This window comes from Narcine bancroftii, chromosome 5 (genome assembly GCF_036971445.1).
Source record: "Narcine bancroftii isolate sNarBan1 chromosome 5, sNarBan1.hap1, whole genome shotgun sequence".
NCBI classification, from domain to species: domain Eukaryota; kingdom Metazoa; phylum Chordata; class Chondrichthyes; order Torpediniformes; family Narcinidae; genus Narcine; species Narcine bancroftii.
In genome coordinates, this window is record NC_091473.1 from 67,192,706 (window position 1) to 67,215,888 (window position 23,183).

General features: G+C 41.1%; 1 protein-coding gene across 5 annotated transcripts in view; it reads left to right on the forward strand.

The window, feature by feature from the left end:
• atf6 (activating transcription factor 6) overlaps nucleotides 1-23,183 on the forward strand; it is a 462,472-nt gene that overhangs the window by 40,777 nt on the left and 398,512 nt on the right. For all 5 annotated transcript variants that reach the window (XR_011357594.1, XM_069937692.1, XM_069937693.1 and 2 more), the window contains exons 2-4: nucleotides 1,180-1,247; nucleotides 6,438-6,522; nucleotides 9,162-9,241. Coding sequence is in view for 4 of the 5 variants with exons in the window: in XM_069937692.1 (XP_069793793.1) it covers nucleotides 1,180-1,247; nucleotides 6,438-6,522; nucleotides 9,162-9,241 (233 nt within the window). In the remaining variant the exon portion in view is untranslated. The remainder of the gene's footprint in view (nucleotides 1-1,179; nucleotides 1,248-6,437; nucleotides 6,523-9,161; nucleotides 9,242-23,183) is intronic.

A 23,183-nucleotide genomic window follows, 5' to 3' on the forward strand; every position in this document is an offset into this window, starting at 1 on the left:
GCAATCTGATTGTCAGAATGCAATCCTTTGCAATTCTTCAAACGATCGGTTTTTTAAAGTGGTTTGTGTTTTAACTTGAAGGAAAAGAAAATTATTTTTCGATGTCATATTTTAAAAAGTATATCGAAGGTAAATTGAAATCATAGTCATAATTGCAAAATGTTTTTTATTGGTTGGCATTGAAAATAGTGGAGTGTTGGATAGTTAGGTGGTGATTAACAGTGTTGTTGAAGTACGACTGGAAAAACAAATTGAGGTTTTGGATAAAAGTATCTCTGCCAAACAAGTGAAACTAACCAGGTTCCAATGTAACTGTAGTGCCCATTCTTTTCTACCTGCCTTATTTAGAGGGCTACTGTCAATGAAGGACCAGCTTCAGGTAAATTGTAAATTAAATTTTAAAAAAAGAGTAGAAACTTATTTGGAGCAGAAGTAAGCATGAGTAAACCAAATGACGTTTTCTTTGAAGCTTTCTGTTTCTCTTGTTCCTCTTTTACAAATGTTTGATGTCCCAAAACAAACTTCAGCCAGTGAAATGCTTTTTTCTCCCCAAAGCCATAATAATAAGAATGTACATAATTGAATTTTTCAAATTCCCTCACCCTGAACAAGGTTGAAAATTAATATTGATGAAACAAAGTTGCTCGCTTTGAAGTGAGATAGCACAGTGCCAAAAGTTCTGTATTAACACAAAACCTAGAGATTTTGGTAATAGTCCATGAACGGGCTCCATAACATTTGAAATCATTAATTGCATATCTAATTTTTTCTAAATTTAAACAGGACATTACATCCCTGAGCCATTGTGCTTGTGGGGTAGTGAAGTGCTTTAGATGTGTGATCTCCATTGTAGGAAAGAAACGCAGCCAATTTGCCCAACATGAGATCTCCTCAAACAACTGTGATAATTGCCAGATTATCTTTTTGTGAAGGGGAGAAAAAATATGGGCTGGATTGTCAAAAATTTTAAATCGGTAACTGGGGATCAAAGGGAAGAAGATAATTTTCCGAGGCAAGAGAACCTTGAGTGAATTTAAAGCCATTGGAGTACCAGAGCCAAATTCATCAATTGTTCGAACAGCTTTCTGTTTAACTATTACAAATGACAGCTAATTAATTCTTTATTGTTTGGCAAAAATCCACCCCTGTGACCTGACATGTTTTCTTTGTTAATTGTAGAATCATTGCTTTTTGAAGAACGGAATGATTCCAGCAACATGTTTGAAGCTTTGAAAAACAATCCATTTGTAAGTACTAATTCTTCAGATGCAAATGAGTTGGATATATTTTGGATGTTCGGGCTATGCTGAAAGCATTCCTTTCCTACTCCAGTTCAACAAAATAGAAAGTCTTCTGAGAGCATAATGGGTAACTAGGGGTCATGGATTTGAGATAATTGGCACACAAATGAGATTCCATTGCCTAAGTAGCAAGAAGCTCAATTATCTTGACAAGTTTGAACATAAAATGCTGTCGATTGACATGTTGCAGTGAAGTATCACTGAAGAATGCTGCTGATCTATTTCAGCCTCAGATATCTGTCCTTCAACCAGAAATGCTTTCTGATCATCAAACAGCAAGTTCGGTTCACTCTGTCCACTGCATTTTTGATTGCATAAAGAAAAAACTTTGCTTGAGATCCTGTCATTCGATCATGGCTGATGAACTGTTCATTTTAATTCCATTCTCCTGCCTTCTCTCCTAACCCTTGATTCCTTTCGTAATCAAGAACTTAACTACCTTAGTCTTAAATAAACCAGTGACGTACCCGACAGCCTCGGCTGTAAATAATTCCACAGATTCATCACCCTCTGGGTAAAAAAATTCCTCATCTCTGTTCTAAAGTGACATTTTTGTTTTCTGAGGCTGGGCTGTTTGGTCCCAGACTCTCCACCACAGCAAGCATCCTCTCTACATCCACTCTATTCAGTCCTTTCAGTATTATCTAATTTTCATTTAGATCCCCCTCAATCCTCTGAACTCCAGCGAGTACAGTACCAGGGCCATTAAAATGATTGCATCACACAAAAGCATTCAACCCATTATTCCCTCATTTTGGTGGAATTTTATTTTGTTCTATCTTCAGTATCAAACTAAAAGTATATTTGGTGCAAACATTTGTGAAAATGCAGTGATAAAATGGTTCTTTCAAGGTGTATTGATATATTGTTTGTTGAAGAGAATTGAGACCACCCGCAATGCAAATCATTTCTAACCATCCAATACAAAGTCAGCATCCAATACAAACATTTTTTCTTTGACCATTCAATAAATTTTCTTCAGGTGTTTGAAAATTGCAATTGAATCACCCCCTCATACTCTAGTCCTCATGATCCTAAATGACACCATTTGTCATCAGTGTTGCTATTTTTAAAAATGTTTAGAACATTTGAATGATTTTGTTACATTGACAATGAATTTCCAGGCTTGCCTTGTTTCTAATTTTCTGTAGTTCATAAAGTATTGATTCTATGATCTTACTGTTGTCTACTTTCTTCTCAATTTACCCAAGTTTTCATCTGTCACCTCTCTGTTATTTTATGGTTCTATTCACTTTACCCACAATGCTCTCTGTCTTGCAAACTTGGATATGTAGCATTCTGTCCTCTCTACTTTGTTATCTACAAATGCAGTAAGTAGTTAGGCCTCCTTGCAGATCATATCAATATGTCCAATATCCCCACTAGATCGTGCTGCCCAGCCATTTCTTAGCCGCTTGATTATAATTCCTTTTGTCATTTTACTCTGTGCATTACCATTTTTCAGGACCAGCTTTGGCATTTGATGAATGATTTACTTGCTCCTTTTATAAAATCCATTCATGTACGTTCTCTTCAGGCAGATAATGCTCTGTATTACATTAAATTCTTTGAACACCTCCCACTGATATATTGTTATCAAATTTGTGTTGTCCATTGTGAAAATTATTTGATTTGTGGAGTGAGAGAATAATCGTCTAAAATCTTAGTAACTATCTTTTTCTCTTTTGAGCTCTGTTGAATTCCATTTAAATCATACAATGCCAGGCAATTGATTTCTTGTGACATTATTTAATATTAAATCTTACTTGGCTGGTACATTTGTTTCAAGGACATTTTGTGGCAGTGAACTATCCTCCAGAAATGGCCCATCTTTCAGACCCATTTCATTTGATCTTTATGAAAAAGAAAGTCTCCTCTGAAAGCCTTTTTGCCAATGCTCAGTGTTTGATTTCTGTGTTTATGCATTGTGCTTTTAACCAAGGCCCTGTTAATTGACAAGCATTAACTCACTTTCTTTTCCTCAGTTTAAATCTCCCCACTGATTGTATTCTCTTGTCATTTGATGTAATTTTATCATTAACCATGCAGTTTAATCCTGCCAATTATCATTTTTTTGTTTAACCATCTTGTACTTCCTCCATTGTGATTTAAAACGTATTCTGCAACCATAGTATTTCTTAGCACACACTTTGAAAATGTATCATTTATTCCAATGATTCATCCCAAAGTTTACTTTACTTTTATATTTCAATATTTTGATTAATTTTTATATAATAATATATACATACAGAAAAAAGATTGATGCATAATGCTGATACAGCTGTAACAAAGTAAGCAAACTTGTTAACAATTTTTTTTTAACCTTGTATAACATTATTGATTCAAGGATATATTGAAATAATGAAGGGAAAAAAATGAAAAAAGAGAAAAAAGAAAAATTAAAAATATGATAATGTAATCCAAGCCCTAAACCATTCCAAAGTTACATGGCAATATAAAGAAAAAATACACTAATAAAAATAAGAAAGGCAAATTCATGAGACTCACAAGTTACATAATTAAAAATTATAAAATTAATTCAAAAAGGAGCATTAAAGATTAGAAGCTTTTAAATTTAAAACACTTGTTGAACATCTTACTTTTTTTCCAAAGTTAAATATGACATCATATCATATAACCATTGATCTTTCCATCTGATCAAAATTACTCATGCAATAAGAGAAACGAAGGATAATACATGACATTGAGACGAAAACAATTTCACTACCTACTGTTCAACCATTCCAAACAAGGCCATGAACAGATCTGGTGTTAAGTTTGCATTAGTAATTATCGACAAAGTACAGAAAACCTCTTACCAATATTTGACAAGGGTCGGACAAGACCACAACATATGTATTAGTGAACCGTCCTCAGTCTTACATATCACAAAGAGAGCTAATATTAGGAACAATACAAGCTAACTTAACTTTTGACATATAAGCTTAAAGCACAACTTTTAATTGTAGTTGTGTATGACAGGCACATAGAGATGATGTATTAATCAACTTAAAAATGGAATTCCAAGAATCTTCAGAAATTGTAATTGGAAATCCTGCTCCCATGTCTTTTTTTATTTAAGTAAACAATGCATGAAGAAAATAGAATACAGAATTGAATCTTCTTTCTTTGGCTTGGCTTCGCGGACGAAGATTTATGGAGGGGTAATGTCCACGTCAGCTGCAGGCTCGTTTGTGGCTGACAAGTCCGATGCGGGATAGGCAGACATGGTTGCAGCGGTTGCAAGGGAAAATTGGTTGGTTGGGGTTGGGTTTTGGGTTTTTCCTCCTTTGTCTTTTGACAGTGAGGTGGGTTCTGGGGTCTTCAAAGGAGGTTGCTGCCCGCCAAACTGTGAGGCGCCAAGATGCACGGTTTGAGGCGATATCAGCCCACTGGTGGTGGTCAATGTGGCAGGCACCAAGAGTTTTCTTTAGGCAGTCCTTGGACCTCTTCTTTGGTGCAACTCTGTCTCGGTGGCCAGTGGAGAGCTCGTCATATAACACGATCTTGGGAAGGCGATGGTCCTCCATTCTGGAGACGTGACCTACCCAGCGCAGTTTGATCTTCAGCAGCATGGATTCGATGCTGTCGGCCTCTGCCATCTTGAGTACTTCGATGTTTGAGATGAAGTCGCTCCAATAAATGTTGAGGATGGAGCAGAGACAACGCTGGTGGAAGCGTTCTAGGAGCCGTAGGTGATGCCGGTAAAGAACCCATGATTCGGAGCCGAAGAGGAGTGTGGGTATGACAATGACTCTACATCACCTTTGTTGACTTCACCAAAGCCTTCGACACCGTGAGCAGGAAAGGACTTTGGCAAATACTAGAGTGCCTCGGATGTCCCCAAAGTTCCTCAACATGGTTATCCAACTGCACGAAAACCAACAAGGTCGGGTCAGATACAGCAATGAGCTCTCTGAACCCTTCTCCATTAACAATGGCGTGAAGCAAGGCTGCGTTCTCGCATGATGCTGAAACAAGCCATGAAAGACCTCAACAATGAAGACGCTGTTTACATCCGGTACCACACGGATGGCAGTCTCTTCAATCTGAGGTGCCTGCAAGCTCACACCAAGACACAAGAGCAACTTGTCCGTGAACTACTCTTTGCAGACGATGCCGCTTTAGTTGCCCATTCAGAGCCAGCTCTTCAGCGCTTGACGCCCTGTTTTGCGGAAACTGCCAAAATGTTTGGCCTGGAAGTCAGCCTGAAGAAAACTGAGGTCCTCCATCAGTCAGCTCCCCACCATGACTACCAGCCCCCCCACATCTCCATCGGGCACACAAAACTCAAAACGGTCAACCAGTTTACCTATCTCGGCTGTACCATTTCATCAGATGCAAGGATCGATAACGAGATAGACAACAGACTCGCCAAGGCAAATAGCGCCTTTGGAAGACTACACAAAAGAGTCTGGAAAAACAACCACCTGAAGAAACACACAAAGATCAGCGTGTACAGAGCTGTTGTCATACCCACAGAATTGAATAGTAAAAACAGAAACATCAATATATTGCAATACATAATACAATGTATAACATTATAACATATTGAACAATATTATCCCTTTCTCCTCAATTTTGAATACTGTATTCAAAAAAGAGAGGAAAAAAATTATTAAAACCCAATATAACCTACCAAAATAAACAAAAAAGAGCAACAACAAAAAGAAAGGCTGGGTACCCTAAATGAAGAATGCACGACAACAGATCAGTACAAACTATTTGGTGTTTGCCAATTTAGATTATATTATTGGGCTGTTAATATTCATTATATTTTGATTATACTATGATAACAAGACAGGTGACCAAGCCTGCGTTGATTTGGAGTTGAATTTGACCAAGAAATTTTCTATTGTTTCTTGCCTTTTTCTATTGGTAAAAAGATTGATAGTCTCATGGTCAAACACATGATTAGCATTTAGTTTCAGTTTAGAAAATATTTTGGTCCCTAAAGGTTTCTTCTTGGAGTAAGAACTTTTGAACAACATCATTACATTTTTCAAACCAGGGTTAAGATCCAAACTTTCTCAATACATCTGTGTTGCACTATGCACTGCATTTTACTTGACAATTTAATTGAACCATGTATGTGTGCAAATTTTGAAGTTGGTGTTTTTGACTTTTATTGTAAAGGATGCCGACATGGAAGTTGATTTCAATTTGGAGTTCATGCCCTGGGTTTATGATCTTTGGGGCCCAACGTCCAACTCATCTCCAGGTATATCCCTTCTTCCAATGATATGTCTTGTAATTTCCATTTTAAAATAAGTGCAGCTGTAAAACATAGCTGAATGGACCTCCTGAGATAATAGGAAGAACCACTCACCAGATCAGGTAGCATCTGGGAGAAAGAGGAGTTGAAGCATTAGATCAGAAAGGAGTCATTCTCTCTGAATTAAAATTTTTTTTTTCTCATTCTCTCTCTCTCGTGCTCCCCCCTCTCTCTCGTGCTCCCCCCGCTCTCTCGTGCTCCCCCCTCTCTCTCGTGCTCCCCCTCTCTCGTGCTCCCCCTCTCTCGTGCCCACCCTCTCTCGTGCCCCCCCCTCGTGCTCCCCCTCTCTCTCGTGCTCCCCCTCTCTCTCGTGCTCCCCCTCTCTCTCGTGCTCCCCCTCTCTCTCGTGCTCCCCCTCTCTCTCGTGCACTCCCCTCTCTCGTGCTCCCCCCTCTCTCGTGCTCCCCCCACTCTCGTGCTCCCCCTTCTCTCGTGCTCCCCCATCTCTCTCGTGCTCCTCCATCTCTCTCGTGCTCCCCATCTCTCTCGTGCACCCCATCTCTCTCGTGCACCCCATCTCTCTCGTGCACCCCATCTCTCTCGTGCACCCCATCTCTCTCGTGCACCCCATCTCTCTCGTGCACCCCATCTCTCTCGTGCACCCCATCTCTCTCGTGCACCCCATCTCTCTCGTGCACCCCATCTCTCTCGTGCACCCCATCTCTCTCGTGCACCCCATCTCTCTCGTGCACCCCATCTCTCTCGTGCACCCCATCTCTCTCGTGCACCCCATCTCTCTCGTGCACCCCATGTCTCTCGTGCACCCCCGTCTCTCTCGTGCACCCCCGTCTCTCTCGTGCACCCCCGTCTCTCTCGTGCACCCCCGTCTCTCTCGTGCACCCCCGTCTCTCTCGTGCACCCCCGTCTCTCTGGTGCTCCCCCGTCTCTCTGGTGCTCCCCCGTCTCTCTGGTGCTCCCCCGTCTCTCTGGTGCTCCACCGTCTCTCTGGTGCTCCCCCGTCTCTCTGGTGCTCCCCCGTCTCTCTGGTGCACCCCCGTCTCTCTGGTGCACCCCCGTCTCTCTGGTGCACCCCCGTCTCTCTGGTGCTCCCCCGTCTCTCTGGTGCTCCCCCCTTGCTCTGGTGCTCCCCCCTCGCTCTGGTGCTCCCCCCTCGCTCTGGTGCTCCCCCCTCGCTCTGGTGCTCCCCCCTCGCTCTGGTGCTCCCCCCTCGCTCTGGTGCTCCCCCCTCGCTCTGGTGCTCCCCCCTCGCTCTGGTGCTCCCCCCTCGCTCTGGTGCTCCCCCCTCGCTCTGGTGCTCCCCCCTCGCTCTGGTGCTCCCCCCTCGCTCTGGTGCTCCCCCCTCGCTCTGGTGCTCCCCCCTCGCTCTGGTGCTCCCCCCTCGCTCTGGTGCTCCCCCCTCGCTCTGGTGCTCCCCCCTCGCTCTGGTGCTCCCCCCTCGCTCTGGTGCTCCCCCCTCGCTCTGGTGCTCCCCCCTCGCTCTGGTGCTCCCCCCTCGCTCTGGTGCTCCCCCCTCGCTCTGGTGCTCCCCCCTCGCTCTGGTGCTCCCCCCTCGCTCTGGTGCTCCCCCCTCGCTCTGGTGCTCCCCCCTCGCTCTGGTGCTCCCCCCTCGCTCTGGTGCTCCCCCCTCGCTCTGGTGCTCCCCCCTCGCTCTGGTGCTCCCCCCTCGCTCTGGTGCTCCCCCCTCGCTCTGGTGCTCCCCCCTCGCTCTGGTGCTCCCCCCTCGCTCTGGTGCTCCCCCCTCGCTCTGGTGCTCCCCCCTCGCTCTGGTGCTCCCCCCTCGCTCTGGTGCTCCCCCCTCGCTCTGGTGCTCCCCCCTCGCTCTGGTGCTCCCCCCTCGCTCTGGTGCTCCCCCCTCGCTCTGGTGCTCCCCCCTCGCTCTGGTGCTCCCCCCTCGCTCTGGTGCTCCCCCCTCGCTCTGGTGCTCCCCCCTCGCTCTGGTGCTCCCCCCTCGCTCTGGTGCTCCCCCCTCGCTCTGGTGCTCCCCCCTCGCTCTGGTGCTCCCCCCTCGCTCTGGTGCTCCCCCCTCGCTCTGGTGCTCCCCCCTCGCTCTGGTGCTCCCCCCTCGCTCTGGTGCTCCCCCCTCGCTCTGGTGCTCCCCCCTCGCTCTGGTGCTCCCCCCTCGCTCTGGTGCTCCCCCCTCGCTCTGGTGCTCCCCCCTCGCTCTGGTGCTCCCCCCTCGCTCTGGTGCTCCCCCCTCGCTCTGGTGCTCCCCCCTCGCTCTGGTGCTCCCCCCTCGCTCTGGTGCTCCCCCCTCGCTCTGGTGCTCCCCCCTCGCTCTGGTGCTCCCCCCTCGCTCTGGTGCTCCCCCCTCGCTCTGGTGCTCCCCTCTCATTTTCTCTCCCTCACTGCTCTCTCTCATCTGCTGAGTGTTTCCAGCATGTTCTCTTTTTGTTTCTGATTTTCAACAACTGCGGTGTCCTTGCTTTATTAAAAATAATCAGTCACGTAGAAAGTGCAGAGAAAAGATGACCAGCAACACACTAATTTGAGAGTTGACCATAAAATCTGTTGTTGGTAAACTGGATTTTTAATAAATCTATCTGAATCAAAATAATTGTTCATTGGTATGCATATGTCTTCCCAGATGTTACAAGTTTATACATCTATGTTTCTTTCTGCTGCAGATGGACAAATGGAACCTGAGCTTCAATCTCCAGCTTCCAACTGTACAGTGCTTTCTCCTGCAGATACAACATTACAGCATGTAAGCGATTTCTTCTCTTTGCTCACATGTTTGATTTATATGTTCGATCAATGGCACTAAAAAAAAACACTTTTTTAAAGCTTTCTTTTATCTTTGATATTTTATTTGCGTCTGCTTTTTGTTCCACCACTACACGATCAAATAACGTGTTGGAATTTATAAGCAGCTTCCTTAAATGATGATTGGAAAAATATGATTGGTGAATTTCTAAAATTTAGTGGTTTAATATGGGTCAGACTATGGGAGGATATGAAGATAGTGTTCACCAAAGAGTATAGTATTTACTAGCTCAACAAATGGCTAGGTGGCGAAGAGTTAATGAACACCTTACATTTACATGAGTCAGTGGCTTGTGTATTTAGACTTCGATGTCTAATCCATTGTGGAAAAAAGTACCTCTACATATCTAGCAGCGGGTGGGCTTATACTCAACACTCTTCCACCCCCCACACCCCGTGTGGTAAATGCTGACTGAGCTCCTTTGAACTAATAAGATTACATCGAGCCCAAGACTACAAATGAGAATTAGAATACATCTAATTATAAAAGGGAAAATATTTAATAATAATCAGGGCACATAATGGTTAAAGCATTCAGGTGGTCTTCTTTCTTTTTTGGACCACCTCAGCGTGGTTTGCTATGCCGGTCTTTGCACAGGACCCATAGATAGTCAGGTTGGCGGTCGAGTTGGCAGCAACTGCACGCCTTCGCTGACCTTTGGCAGCAATTGCCCGTCTTCAGTGCCCTCCTGGCTACTGGACCCTTCAGCTCCGTGACCGACTCTGCTCCCACCCCCCCCCACCCTCACTCAGCCTGAGGGGTAGGATGGTCGAGGTAGGATGGTCGGAGTAGGCCACGGCAGGTCTTGTTCCACCTCCTCCATTTTATGAGGCAGTTCATGGCCCTTAGTGCCAGTCAATGCTCGTAATGGTCAATGTGTCGCTTCCACAATCTGTCCCCCACTAGAACAGAGGCTCAATTTTTGTAAGATTACTCCTACCACCCATGGGTTTTTATACCGTCTATAATCTTATACTGGAACTCTTTCACCCACTTCCAATGTTCTAGGTGAGGTTTGTGGCGATGCTGGTTTTTGCAATCGGAGATCCAGATCTGGGTGAACTGTGGACAGCCTAGTCCGCAGGTTGCGGTCAAACACTAGTTCTGCTGGGGTGAGCTTTGTGGAAGAATGTGGCATGTTTCTGTATCCCAATAGGAAATCTGTGATTTTGTGTGTCCAGGAGCCATTTAGGTTTCATGGTTTTCATTGCAGTTTTGAATGTTTGAACAAAACATTCTCCCTTCCTATTAGTACTTTGATGATAGGGTGCGGACAAAATATGTCTGATATTGTTGCGCATAAATTTTAAAAAAACGTTCTGATGTAAATTGAGGTCCATTGTCCATAAATAATTCATGAGGCAATCCGTAAGTGGCAAAGATAGCTCATAGATTGTCAATTGTGGGATCTGCTGTGGTATTTTTCAGATGTGAAACTACTGGCCATTTCGAGTGTGCGACCACAGCTATTAGAAAAGTCTCACCTGTGAATGGTCCAGCGAAGCCTACGTGAATTAAAAGCCAGGATTTGGATAGACATTTCCATGGATTAGCTTCGGCTTGCGGCATTTCTGGCTGCATTGTCTGACATACTTTACATTCTCTTATTGTGTTTTCAATGTCTCTGTCTATGGAGGGCAACCAGACATACATCCGGGTCAGTGGCTTCATTCGTACCATTCCCAGATGGTTGTGGTGAAGTTCTGATAACATGGTAGTTTGCCATTTGGCTGGAATAATTGTACACGTACCCCATAGTAAACATCCTTCTTCTACTGCTAGTTCATGGTGGCATGTGTGGTAAGGTTTTAGATCTTCTGGAATGACCAGATTCAGGCCACCCATTAAGGGTGAAGTATAGGAACGTAATGGGCAGTTGTTGAAGTTGTTCTTGATTGATGGCTGCTGCCTCTGCTGTCCATTTAATAATTTCTTCTCGATGTTCTGTCTCGGGTAGTGGTATGCGTGATAAGGCATCTGCATGGCTGTTGAGTGTTCCTGGTTTATGTTTTATATCATAGTTATACGCCATTAGTAGCATGGCCTATCTTTGAATTCTGTCCGCAGCTAATATTGGTATACCTTTGTGTGGCCCCAGGATTAAACTAAGAGGTTTATTGTCTGTGGTCAGGATTAATTTTCTTCTGTAAAGATATTGGTGGAATTTTTTTACACCAAAAATTATTGCCAATCCTTCTTTTTCTCATTGGGCGTAATTGCATTTGCTTGTGGTTAATGTTTGCGAAGCATACACTACTGGTTGCTCATCTTTTTCTGTGATTTGGGATAGTCCCACTGGTGAAGCATCCACAGCTAGTGTAACTTCTTTACTAGGGTCATAGTGGATCAGTGCCTTATTTGTTGATGTTGGTATTTCCTTTAGTTGGTTGACTGTGTTTTTAGTTTTTGTGCTCCAATACCATGTTTGATCTTTCTTGAGTAATTGGTTCAGCGGGCTGCATAGTGTAGACATATTAGGGATATGTTTTTGGTAGTGATTAACAAGTCCTAAGAAGGACTGTAATTCTGATTTGTTGGTTGGGTATGGGGCCTTGCAAACAGCTTCTGTTACTGATGGATTCATTTGCACCCCCTCATTATCGATTGTAAACCCAAGATATGTTACTGAGGGGGGCATGAAAACACATTTGTCCTTTTGTAATCGTATATTAGCCTTTTGCAGTCTGGTTAAAACCTTCTCAAGGTTTTGTAAGTGTTCACTGTCGTTTCGGCCCGTGATGATGACGACATCTAGGTAACACCCAACTGAGAGTCCATGTAGTAATTTGTCCGTTGTTGCTTGAAAAATTGCAGGTGCTACTGAAATTCCATTAGGTCTATGTGTCGAGGTGAATAGTCCCAGATGGGGATTGATTGTCACATATTCCCTCGATTTCTTAAAATTTATTTTTATTTTTATTTATTTATTTTTTTGTCCAATTCTATCTGTTGATATGATTGTGACAAATCTAGTTTTGTGAATTTTTGCCCTCTGTTTAGTGCTTGAACAATTCTTCTGCCTTGGGCATAGGGTGTTCAGATATTTTGAGTGATGGATTGATGGTGACTTTGTAATCACCGCAAATGTGAATCTCACAGTTTGCTTTTCATATGGGTACAATGGGTGATGCCCAGTTGCTGTATTATATTGATTCTAATATGCCTTCATGTCTGTTTAATTCAGCCTCAATGTTCCCTTTCATAGCAAATGGGACTATTCTGACTTTGAAGAATTTTGGTTCTGCATTATCTTTTATTACCATATTACAATTACAGCACGGAAACAGACTAATTTGGCCCTTCTAGTCCGCACTGATCCATATTCCACTCTTTGTACTCTATATTGAAGCTGTGCATAAATTAAAAAAAATTATCCACGAATATGTTTTAAATCGAAAAGAATAAAAATAATCTTTCACTTGGGTGGATTTTTCTCCATATATCCACTAAATCCATATCTTTCATCAAACCTGTTACCATTTTTGCTACCTTATTTTTCACCATTCTATCTCCTGATCTATCTAATTAATTGCAGATGGGTTTGAACACCTTTGATTTTCCCCAATTCTTGTTGGAAAACCACTGCGTGGTTGTTGAGGATTTGGTCGAGTTCTGGCTGGGAGGTGTCCGAGTGGTTTACATTTAGTATTAAATCGATTTCTAGCCAGTCTAGGGGAATGTTTTGCAGCAATTTTCTTCCAAAAAGTGTTGGTCCCTGAGTATCTACGATGTAGAGAGAGTGTTTTTGGTTGCTGTTGTTTGTATTGTATTTGGACTGTATATTTTCCAAATACTTTGATTCTGTCTCCTGTCATTTCAGTTGTTTTTACCGGGAATCGTAGTAGCAAGTGTTCCTTTACATGTAACGGCATTAGGGACAGCTCTGCCTGTGTGTCTAACTCCATTTTCAGGGGGGTTTCCATTTATTTTTAGCTGTATAAAGATTGATGTGTTTCCTCTGTTTATTCCTCAATGTGTAATATCTCAGGAGCTGAAATTTCGGGAGCTTGAAGGTCAGTTGTTGGGCTTTTATCATCATCATTGCCAGGTTGCCCCCCCCCCCCCCCTCTCTCTCTGCAATTGTTTTGACTTTAGCTGTCTGTTTATTTGCCGGCCACCTGCACTTCAGAAGCAGACATTTAGTTTTGATATGTCCTTCTGTTTTGCAATGCTTGCATTTAGAATATTTGAAGAAACAGTTTTCTGGTCGGTGGTTGTATTTCCCACAATGGAAGCATTGTTGGCACGAAAGCTTCCCGACCAATAGGTCTGGTTGATCCACATCCAAGCTTTTATCTACCATTTCAGAGCTGCAGGCAACCCTGTATGCAATTTGTAATGTTACGTCTTCATCCATTGCTAATAATTTTTGCCTTGACAATTTGCCAGCCCCATCACTAATCTGTCTCGCAATGCCTGATTTATAAACTGCTCAAAATGACAGGGCTGTGCCAGTTTGCGCAATGATGCCAGGTATTTACTTACTGTTTTTCTTGGTCCTTGTCTCCTTTTATAGAATCGTTGCCTTTCTGCCATAACTGGTGGTGGTTAAATGGATCCTTGTAGCTGTGCATAATTTGTTGAATGTCTTCATCCCTGGATCATCCGGGGACAGAAAAGTCTTAAGGAGGTCAAATGTTTTGGTGGAAGAGGTCACATTTATGGTTTACTAGCCATTTCACAATATTGCGGGCTATGCAGTTGTGGTTAAACCGTTCTACATAGTTATCTTCTACTTAGTTGAATTTCCAGAATTTTCCCTCTTCCATCTTGATGCACTTTCACCTTGATCTTTTGGCGGAAATTTATTGGGGTTGTTAGGTAATTGTTCGTTACCTTTCTTCTGTTGTTTTCTTTTTTACGGTTGATGCACGTGTAGGGTTTGCTGCCCATTATACTGAGAAAAAGGGCAAGTTTGCAGTTTACTGGGCCTTCCACAATATTGTGGGCTACACAGTAGTGGTTAAGCCATTCTACATGGTTATCCCAACTTTCTTCTATTTCGTTGAATTTCCTGAACTTTCTCTCTGCCATCTTGGCACACTTTTGCCTTGATCTTTTGGCGGGTGTTTGTTAGGGATGTTAGGTAGTCGTCTTCTACCTTTCTTCTGTTGTTTTCCTTCTCACGGTTGGTGCATGGAGTATGTGTAGGGTTCGTTTCGTTCCTTGTCACCACTGTTGTGTATGCACTCACACAATTAAGACTCGGAGACGTGATGCTTTCTCATCCTTTACTTCTATTAGACTAACTTTGCTACTGACACACAGGGTTATATTTATGGAAGTGTGACATCATGATGTGGATGTCATAATGTCCAGCAGAGGGAGGCCTTATACCCAACATATGGCCTCTTCTTCCTAAAATCAACCATAAATGTCTTGGTCTTCGTGACATGGAGATCACCCCTGGCATCCCTCAATTAGATTCTCAAACTCCATTTTGTATTCTGACTCATCATTTGCAGTAATTTGGCCAACCACCTGGTTTTGAAACATGAGGTGATTTGAGTTCAGGGAACTGGAAGATGTTGAAATGATGGAGGGCCTGTGAAGTGACCCGGATGTAGGTGGGGAAGGACTGGACCAGTGGGACAAAGCAGAATCATGGTAAGGGGAGACCAATTCAGAGGTGCAGGGACACGTGGACATTTAAAAAATTAAAAAAATTTTTTTAACACTATGAACCATACTGACCAAAATACACACAAACATTTCCCTCTTGAATATACACAGTGTAATTTTCTCCCCTTTATCCCCCCTCCCTTCCCTCCCTCCTTCAGCCCCCCTCCCCACTAACTCAACGTTCAACAAATATGATATATGATACATTAAACCCATTAAACAATGTCATCACACAATGAAAATAAACAAGAAATTTGTGTCTTCTACTTTTACATACTGGGTCAGTTCATTTCGTCTTCTCCTTCTGTCATTTTAGGCAGTGGAGGTTCGCGGTAGGACTTCTCTGTTGTGTTCCATGTACGGTTCCCAAATTTGTTCGAATACTGTGATGTTATTTCTTAAATTATATATTATTTTTTCCAATGGAATGCATTTATTCATTTCTATGTACCATTGCTGTATTCTCAGGCTGTCTTCTGATTTCCAGGTTGACATAATACATTTTTTTGCTGCAGCTAAGGCTATCATAATAAATCTTTTTTGTGCCCCATCCAAATCGAGTCCAAGTTCTTTACTTTTTATATTACTTAAAAGAAAGATCTCTGGATTTTTTGGTATGTTGCTTTTTGTGATTTTTATTTAATACTTGGTTTAGATCTTCCCAAAACTTTTCCACTTTCTCACATGCCCAAATTGCATGTACTGTTGTTCCCGTTTCCTTCTTACAGTGAAAACATCTGTCTGATACTGTTGGGACCCATTTATTTAACTTTTGGGACGTGGTGTATAGCCTGTGTAACCAATTATATTGTATCATGAGTAACCTCGTGTTTATTGTATTTCTCATAGTTCCGGAACATAGCTTTTCCCATGTTTCATTCTTTATCTTTATGTTTAGATCTTGTTCCCATTTTTGTTTGGGTTTACAGCTTGTTTCCTCATTCTCTTTCTCTTGCAATTTGATGTACATGTTTGTTATAAATCTTTTAATTATCATTGTGTCTGTAATCACATATTCAAAATTACTTCCTTCTGGTAACCTCAGCCTGCTTCCCAATTTGTCCTTCAAGTAGGTTTTCAGTTGGTGGTATGCAAACATTATACCGTGAGTTATACCATATTTGTTCTTCTTTTGTTCAAAAGACAATCATTTATTTTCCGAAAAACAATTTTCTATTCTTTTGATCCCTTTTCTCTCCCATTCTCTAAAGGAAAGGTTATCTATTGTGAAAGGAATTAGTTGATTTTGTGTCAATATTAGCTTTGGTAGTGTAAGGTAAAACATCATGAGATGGGAATGTGTAAGGAGTTACCCTGTACAGGGCTGTAACAAGAAGGGGAGGTGTCCTTGTACTCCTGTTAGGTAAAACATCATGAGATGGGAATGTGCAGGGCTGTAACAAGATGTGAATGCATCCTTGTACTTACAAGATAAGAGAGACATTGATGGATTGAGAGGCAGGAAGCTAGCAGGGAAAGGATAGCAACAGTAGTTGATAATTTGTTTTATTCCTTTCTATGTGAATCTTCTTCCAAATGTTGAGCAGATGGTGCAGTACTGGTGAATTCCTATGTTGCACCAGCTTTTCATCCCACTTACATAGTATATGTTCAGGTACCTTCTCCCCTATTTTATCTAGCTCTAATCTGGTCCAATCTGGTTTTTTCCTTGTTTGATAAAAATCTGATAGGTATCTTAATTGTGCTGTTCTATAACAATTCTTAAAGTTTGGTAGCTGTAAGCCCCCTAGTTTATACCATTCTGTTAATTTATCTAGTGCTATCCTCGGTTTCCCCCCTTTCCATAAGAATTTCCTTATTATTTTTTTTAGCTCCTTGAAGAATTTCTCTGTTAGGTAAATTGGTAACGATTGAAATAGGTATTGTATCCTTGGGAAGACATTTATTTTAATACAATTTACCCTTCCTATCAGTGTTAGTGGTAAGTCTTTCCAATGTTCTAAGTCGTCTTGTAATTTCTTCATTAATGACTGATAATTTAGTTTGTATAGATGGCCTAGATTATTATCTAGTTGTATACCTAGGTATCGAATTGCTTGTGTTTGTCATCTAAATGGTGATTCTTTCTTAAACTTTGTGAAATCCGCATTATTCATTGTCATTGCTTCACTTTTATTTGCGTTGATCTTGTACCCCGATACTTCTCCATGTTCCTTCAATTTTTTATGTAATTCTTTTATTGATATTTCTGGTTCTGTTAAGTATACTATGACGTCATCTGCAAATAGACTGATTTTATATTCCTTCTCTTTTATTTTTATCCCTCTTATTTTATTTTCTGTTCTTATCAGTTCTACCAGTGGTTCTATAGCTAACGTGAACAGTGAAGGAGATGGTGGACATCTCTGCCTAGTTGATCTGCTTAATTTAAATTGGTTTGATATATATATATATATATATATATATATCCATTTACTATCACCTTTGCCAATGGTCCCTTATATAATGCTTTAATCCAATTAATATATTTCTCTTGTAGGTTGAACCTCTGTAGTACTTTGAATAAATAATTCCATTCTACTCTGTCAAAGGCTTTCTCTGCATCTAAGGCAACCGCCACTGTTGGAGTTTTGTTTCCTTGTACTGCATGGATTAAGTTAATGAACTTACAGATATTGTCTGTTGTTTGTCTTTTCTTAATAAATCCAGTTTGATCTAGTTTTACTATTTTTGGTACACAGTCGGCCAATTTGTTTGCTAATAGTTTGGCTATTATCTTATAATCTGTGTTAAGTAGAGATATTGGTCTATACGATGCTGGTGTTAGTGGATCTTTCCCCGTCTTTGGTATTACTATAATTATTGCTGTTTTGCATGAATCTGGCATGTTTTGTGTTTCTTCAATCTGGTTCATTACTTCCAGGAGAGGAGGAATTAATAAGTCTTTAAATGTTTTATAGAATTCTATTGGGAGTCCATCCTCTCCCGGCGTTTTATTGTTCAATAGTTTTTTTAAATATACCCTGCATTTCCTCTATTTCAAATGGTTTTATTAATTTATTTTGCTCCTCTTCTTGCAATTTCGGTAGTTCAGTTTTAGCAAGAAACTCATCTATTTTGTCTTCTTTCCCTTGGTTCTCAGTTCGATATAGTTGCTCGTAGAATTCCTTGAAGTTTTCATTGATATCCGTTGGGTTATATGTAATTTGTTTCTCCTTTTTCCTTGATGCCAATACCGTTCTTTTAGTTTGTTCTATCTTAAGCTGCCAAGCTAGTATTTTGTGCATTTTTTCTCCTAGCTCATAATACTTTTGTTTTGTCTTCATTATGTTCATTATGTTTGTAGTGTTTCATATTTTTTTGTCCGCCAATTCTCTTCTTTTTGTTGTATCTTCCCTTATTGCTAATTCTTTTTCTGGACTTGCTCTTTCCCTTTCCAGCTGTTCTATTTCCAGATTGTAGTCCTTCATCTTAGTTACATAACTTATTATCTGCCCTCTGATGAACGCTCTCATTGCATCCCATAGTATAAACTTATCTTTCACTGATTCCGTATTTATTTCAAAGTACATTTTAATTTGTCGCTCAATGAATTCTCTAAAATCCTGTCTTTTAAGTAGCATGGAGTTTAATCTCCATCTATATGTTCTCGGTGGGATGTCCTCCAGCTCTATTGCTAATAACAGGGGTGAGTGATCTGATAACAATCTAGCTTTATAATCTGTTTTTCTAACTCTCCCTTGGATGTGGTCTGACAACAGGAACAGGTCTATCCTTGAGTATGTTTTATGTCTACCCAAATAATATGAGTATTCCTTCTCCTTTGGGTGTTGTCTCCTCTATATATCCAAAAGTTGCATTTCCTGCATCGATTTAACCATAAATTTTGTTACTTTATTCTTTCTGCTAGTCTTTTTTCCAGTTTTATCCATCTTTGAGTCCAAATTAAGGTTGAAGTCCCCTCCTATCAGTATATTCCACTGTGTATCTGCAATCTTCAAAAAAATATCTTGCATAAATTTTTGATCCTCTTCATTAGGTGCATATACATTGCGCAAATTCCAAAATTCTGAATATATCTGACACTTTATCATTACATATCTCCCTGCTGGATCTATTATTTCCTCCTCTATTTTGATTGGTACATTTTTATTAATATAGCTACTCCTCTGGCTTATGAATTATATGATGCTGCCATTACGTGCCCTACCCAGTCTCTCCTTAATTTCTTGTGTTCCACTTCAGTTAGATGTGTTTCTTGCACGAATGCTATATCGATTTTTCTTTTCTTTCTACAGTAAATTTAACAGCCTCTTCCTTTTGATTTGGTTATGTATTCCGTTAATATTTGTAGTCATATAGTTCAACATGGCCTTTTTATACTTTGTTTACCTTTCCTCCTTATTCATTTCTGTTTTCATTTTTTGAACACACTGTAAGACAACACTTCTAAAACATAAAATATTTCCACTATTCCCACATCTAAAATTCCCTTAACCCCAAATGTCCCCCTCCCCCTCTCTGAGTTGCCCCATGTTCCTTGCTGGGCAACCACATCTCCCCTCTCCATTTGGATTGCGAATCTGCTCGCAAGCGTCAACTGATTTCGCAGTGACTGTTATTCTCTCCCACCCAGCCCCCTCCAGAAAAGACTTTTATCTTCACATATAACAAAGCTCACCCTCTTAATTCCCCCTTCCTTTCTTCCCCTTCTTAGTTCTTACTTTTACATTATTTTTCTTCTTTATATGAAGTTTGTCGTCATTCGTGTTCTTGTTGCATCTCTTCATCTCTCTGTCTGTTTTGGAGGCGTTCTGCAAATTCTCGTGCTTTCTCTGGATCCGAGAACAATCTGCTTTGCTGCCCTGGGATAACTATTTTAAGCACCGCAGGATATCTTAACATAAATTTATAGCCTTTCTTCCATAGCATCAATTTTGCTGCGTTAAACTCCTTCCTCTTCTTCAGGAGCTCAAAAATTTTTTTTGACCTTTGTATTCCAGTGGCTTTTTGTCTTCTCTCATTTTTTTCATTGCCTTCTCCAATGTATTTTCTCTTGTCAGATATCTCAGGAATTTTACTAGAATGGATCTTGGTTTTTGTTGTGGCTGTGGTTTGGGGGCTAATGTTCTGTGTGCCCTTTCTCTTTCCATTCCTTCCTGCATTTCTGGCATTCTCAGGACCTTGGGGATCCATTCTTTTATAAATTCTTTCATATCTTTGCCTTCTTCATCTTCCTTAAGGCCCAATATCTTTATATAGTTTCTCCTATTATAGTTTTCCATTATATCCATCTTCTGAGCTAACAACTCCTGTGTTTCTTTAACTTTTTTATCAATTTCTTCCAATTTCCTTTTTAAGTCGTCCACTTCCATTTCTACTGCTGTTTCTCATTCTTCTACCCTGTCTACTCTTTTCCCTATTTCTGTCATGACCATCTCTAATCTCACTTTTTCTTCTGTATCTTTTATTCTTCTTTTTATTTCACTAAATTCTCATGTCAGCCATTCTTTTAATGCTTCCATATATTCTTGAAATTTTTTTTATCCATGTACTGTCCATTCCCTTCATCTTCCATTTCTCTGTACAGAGCTTGATGCTCTCCCTCCTCTTCCCCTGTGTTCCGCTCCAGGACCTGTGTCCTCTACCTCTCTTCCTTGTATCTGTGTCTCTTTTGACTTTCTTGGGCTGTTTATCTCAGTTTGCTGGGTATTTTTTTAAATTAATGGTGACTTGATGTTGGTCCTCTTCCTCTGGGCTGTTCATCTGCTGTGTCTCTGATTTCCTTTTTTCATTCTCCTCCACCCCGTTCCTGTTAGTTCCTATATCTTCCCGCTGGGAGCCCTGCTGTCGGGTCTTACTCAGCTGTTCCAACTGTGGAGTTCCACTCTACAGCTGGTCCCCCCTCCCGTCGGTATTGTCTTTGTCGTGCGCATCGCGCATGCGCGAGGAATGCACGGTTGTGCACCTCTGTTTGGCTCCGTGAGCCATCCTTGTAGTCCTGCGTTCGGTGGGTCGCGACCCTTCGGGGTTTCCACTGACCTCAGGGAGTGGGCTCCTCTTTCCACGGCAGGTCCCTGCTTCTTCATACAGGTAAGGTCTTCAGCTTTCTCTTCTGACGTCTTTCCTTCTTCTTTTCTTCCTGTTGTTTTTGGCTTTTCTTTCTTTGGTGCCATTTCCTCCACACCTTTATTTTTTATTTGTTGTGGTTTGTGTGTCTGTGGCTTTGCTTTTTCTTTACTTTTTTCCTTCTTTTCTGGAGAGGGCTGGTATTCTCCTACCGGCCACTACTCCATCACGTGACTCCTCAGGGACACGTGGACATGATGGGTCTGCTGTTACAATTAGGTCTGTGGGTCTTGGGTAGAGGTAGAAACGGGTGGTGCGGGATTGGGAAACAATAAGGTTGGAGGGTGAGCCAGGGAGGTGACTGGAAGTGATGAGATCAGAGATGGTGTGTAGTACAGAGGTTTGATGAGTTTTGGTGGGGTCCTGTTGGAGGGGTAAGTAAGAGGAGATGTCTGAGAGTTGTCGACCTGTTTCAGCCAGATAGAGGTCAATGAGCCAGACCATAACAGCTCCAGTCTGCAGGTTTGAAGGTTTAGTTCGGATCGGTTTAGAGAGAGTGGAAAGCCAGGTGTTCCAAGTGGGTGAGATGGGAATGAGTGAAGGGAGTAGTGAAGTCGATAAGGTTGATGTCGCGGCAGCATTTGGAAATATAAAGGTCTAACTTTACAGCCTTGACATATCCCTGTGTTGATGGTTACCGAGGAGAAGGTGATGTTGCTGATCTGCACTGATTGGGGTCTGTTGACTGAAGAGGCATTATGCACAGTGTGTGGAAATATGTTTGCTTATGACAGCTTGTAAAGGGAAGTGGACGCAGCCAGGTCAATGGAGGAAAATTCCTTTGGGGGAGGTAGAAGGATCAGCATTTCAGTGCCAGATGTTCTGGAATGTTCCAGATGAGGGAAGATAATGATTTAAGCATTAATGTCTTTTGCACCACCTTTTTTGTACCAGTGTGGTAACTATTAAGTCCTTACAATGTAATCACCTCTGGATCTGCTGGAGAAACACAGCAGATCTTATAGCATCCATAGGAGGCAAAGATAGACATTATACCCTGCTTTACAAAGGTAGATACCATTCGTAAAGCAAAGACTCATTCTCTACTATTGGAGACAATTTTCATAAAAGCGTAAGCCCATAATAATTTCTTCACAAAAGTGAACACAGGTTATTTGTTTGAGTGAATTTTCATAATTCAAGTGTTTGTAAAGAGGGGTTTACCTGTACAACCAACATTTTGTGTGCTGCAGGACCTGCAGTGTTTCTCCAGCATTTTTACGTATTTACTACAATCACAGCATCTGCAGATGTTCTTGTTCCACTCCATTTTTATTTGTTTTCAATTTTTGTTCAATGTCTAATTCTTTATCCTTTAACCATGAAGAATAGCAACATTCTATATGTCACAAATATACTCCTTCTGTTTTACATTTCAAATGGGGAAAATTCTTGAAGAAGGCAACAGATTGCCTTCATGACATGAATGGGAACAGTCAGGAAGAGAAACAGTTTCAAGTTTTAAAAAAGTCTCATGGATTTAATACACCATAAATATAGTTTTCAATAATTGCAGGAGGTCCTTTGGTACAGAAAATAATTTGGTTCTGGTGAAGATTGCACCTCTGTCTTGTTTTCAGCGATGTTCTTCTCTTCAGACTAACATTCCTGATTCTATTTAAAGATCCTGGTCTCTCTCCTTGCGCTAATCTCTTATTATTTTTATTTAATTTCTGTCTTTTTTCACGGAATAGGAATTGACAGAATAATAGTTCACATAGACTATACAGAATGACAGGCCTGTTTCTGTGCTGTTGAGTTTTATGGTTCCATTATCTATTTTTCTCCATTGAGCACTTTTTATCCCCATTCTTTATTCTTCAGATGTTAACCCACTGTATTCAAATATTTTTAACAAAAATGAGATGCTGCCATCATTTTTCTTTTGAACAAACTCCCAGAGTTATTACTGCTAACTTTATTGGTCTCCAAATTGCTTAGCATTCCTTGCAATAATGCTGGTATTTCTGTGCAAAACCTGGATCATCAGAATTGGAAAAAAAAACTTGCTTAAAGTCTTTTCAGATTTTCTGCAAATAATAATTTACAAAGCCTCTGAAGCATCCTCAGGCACTTGTGCAATCAATTAGGTTGTGTTATCAAAAAATTGCATCAGAATACATAAGCTTAGCACATAAGTTCAAACAATGTATTCTGTAAATATAATTAC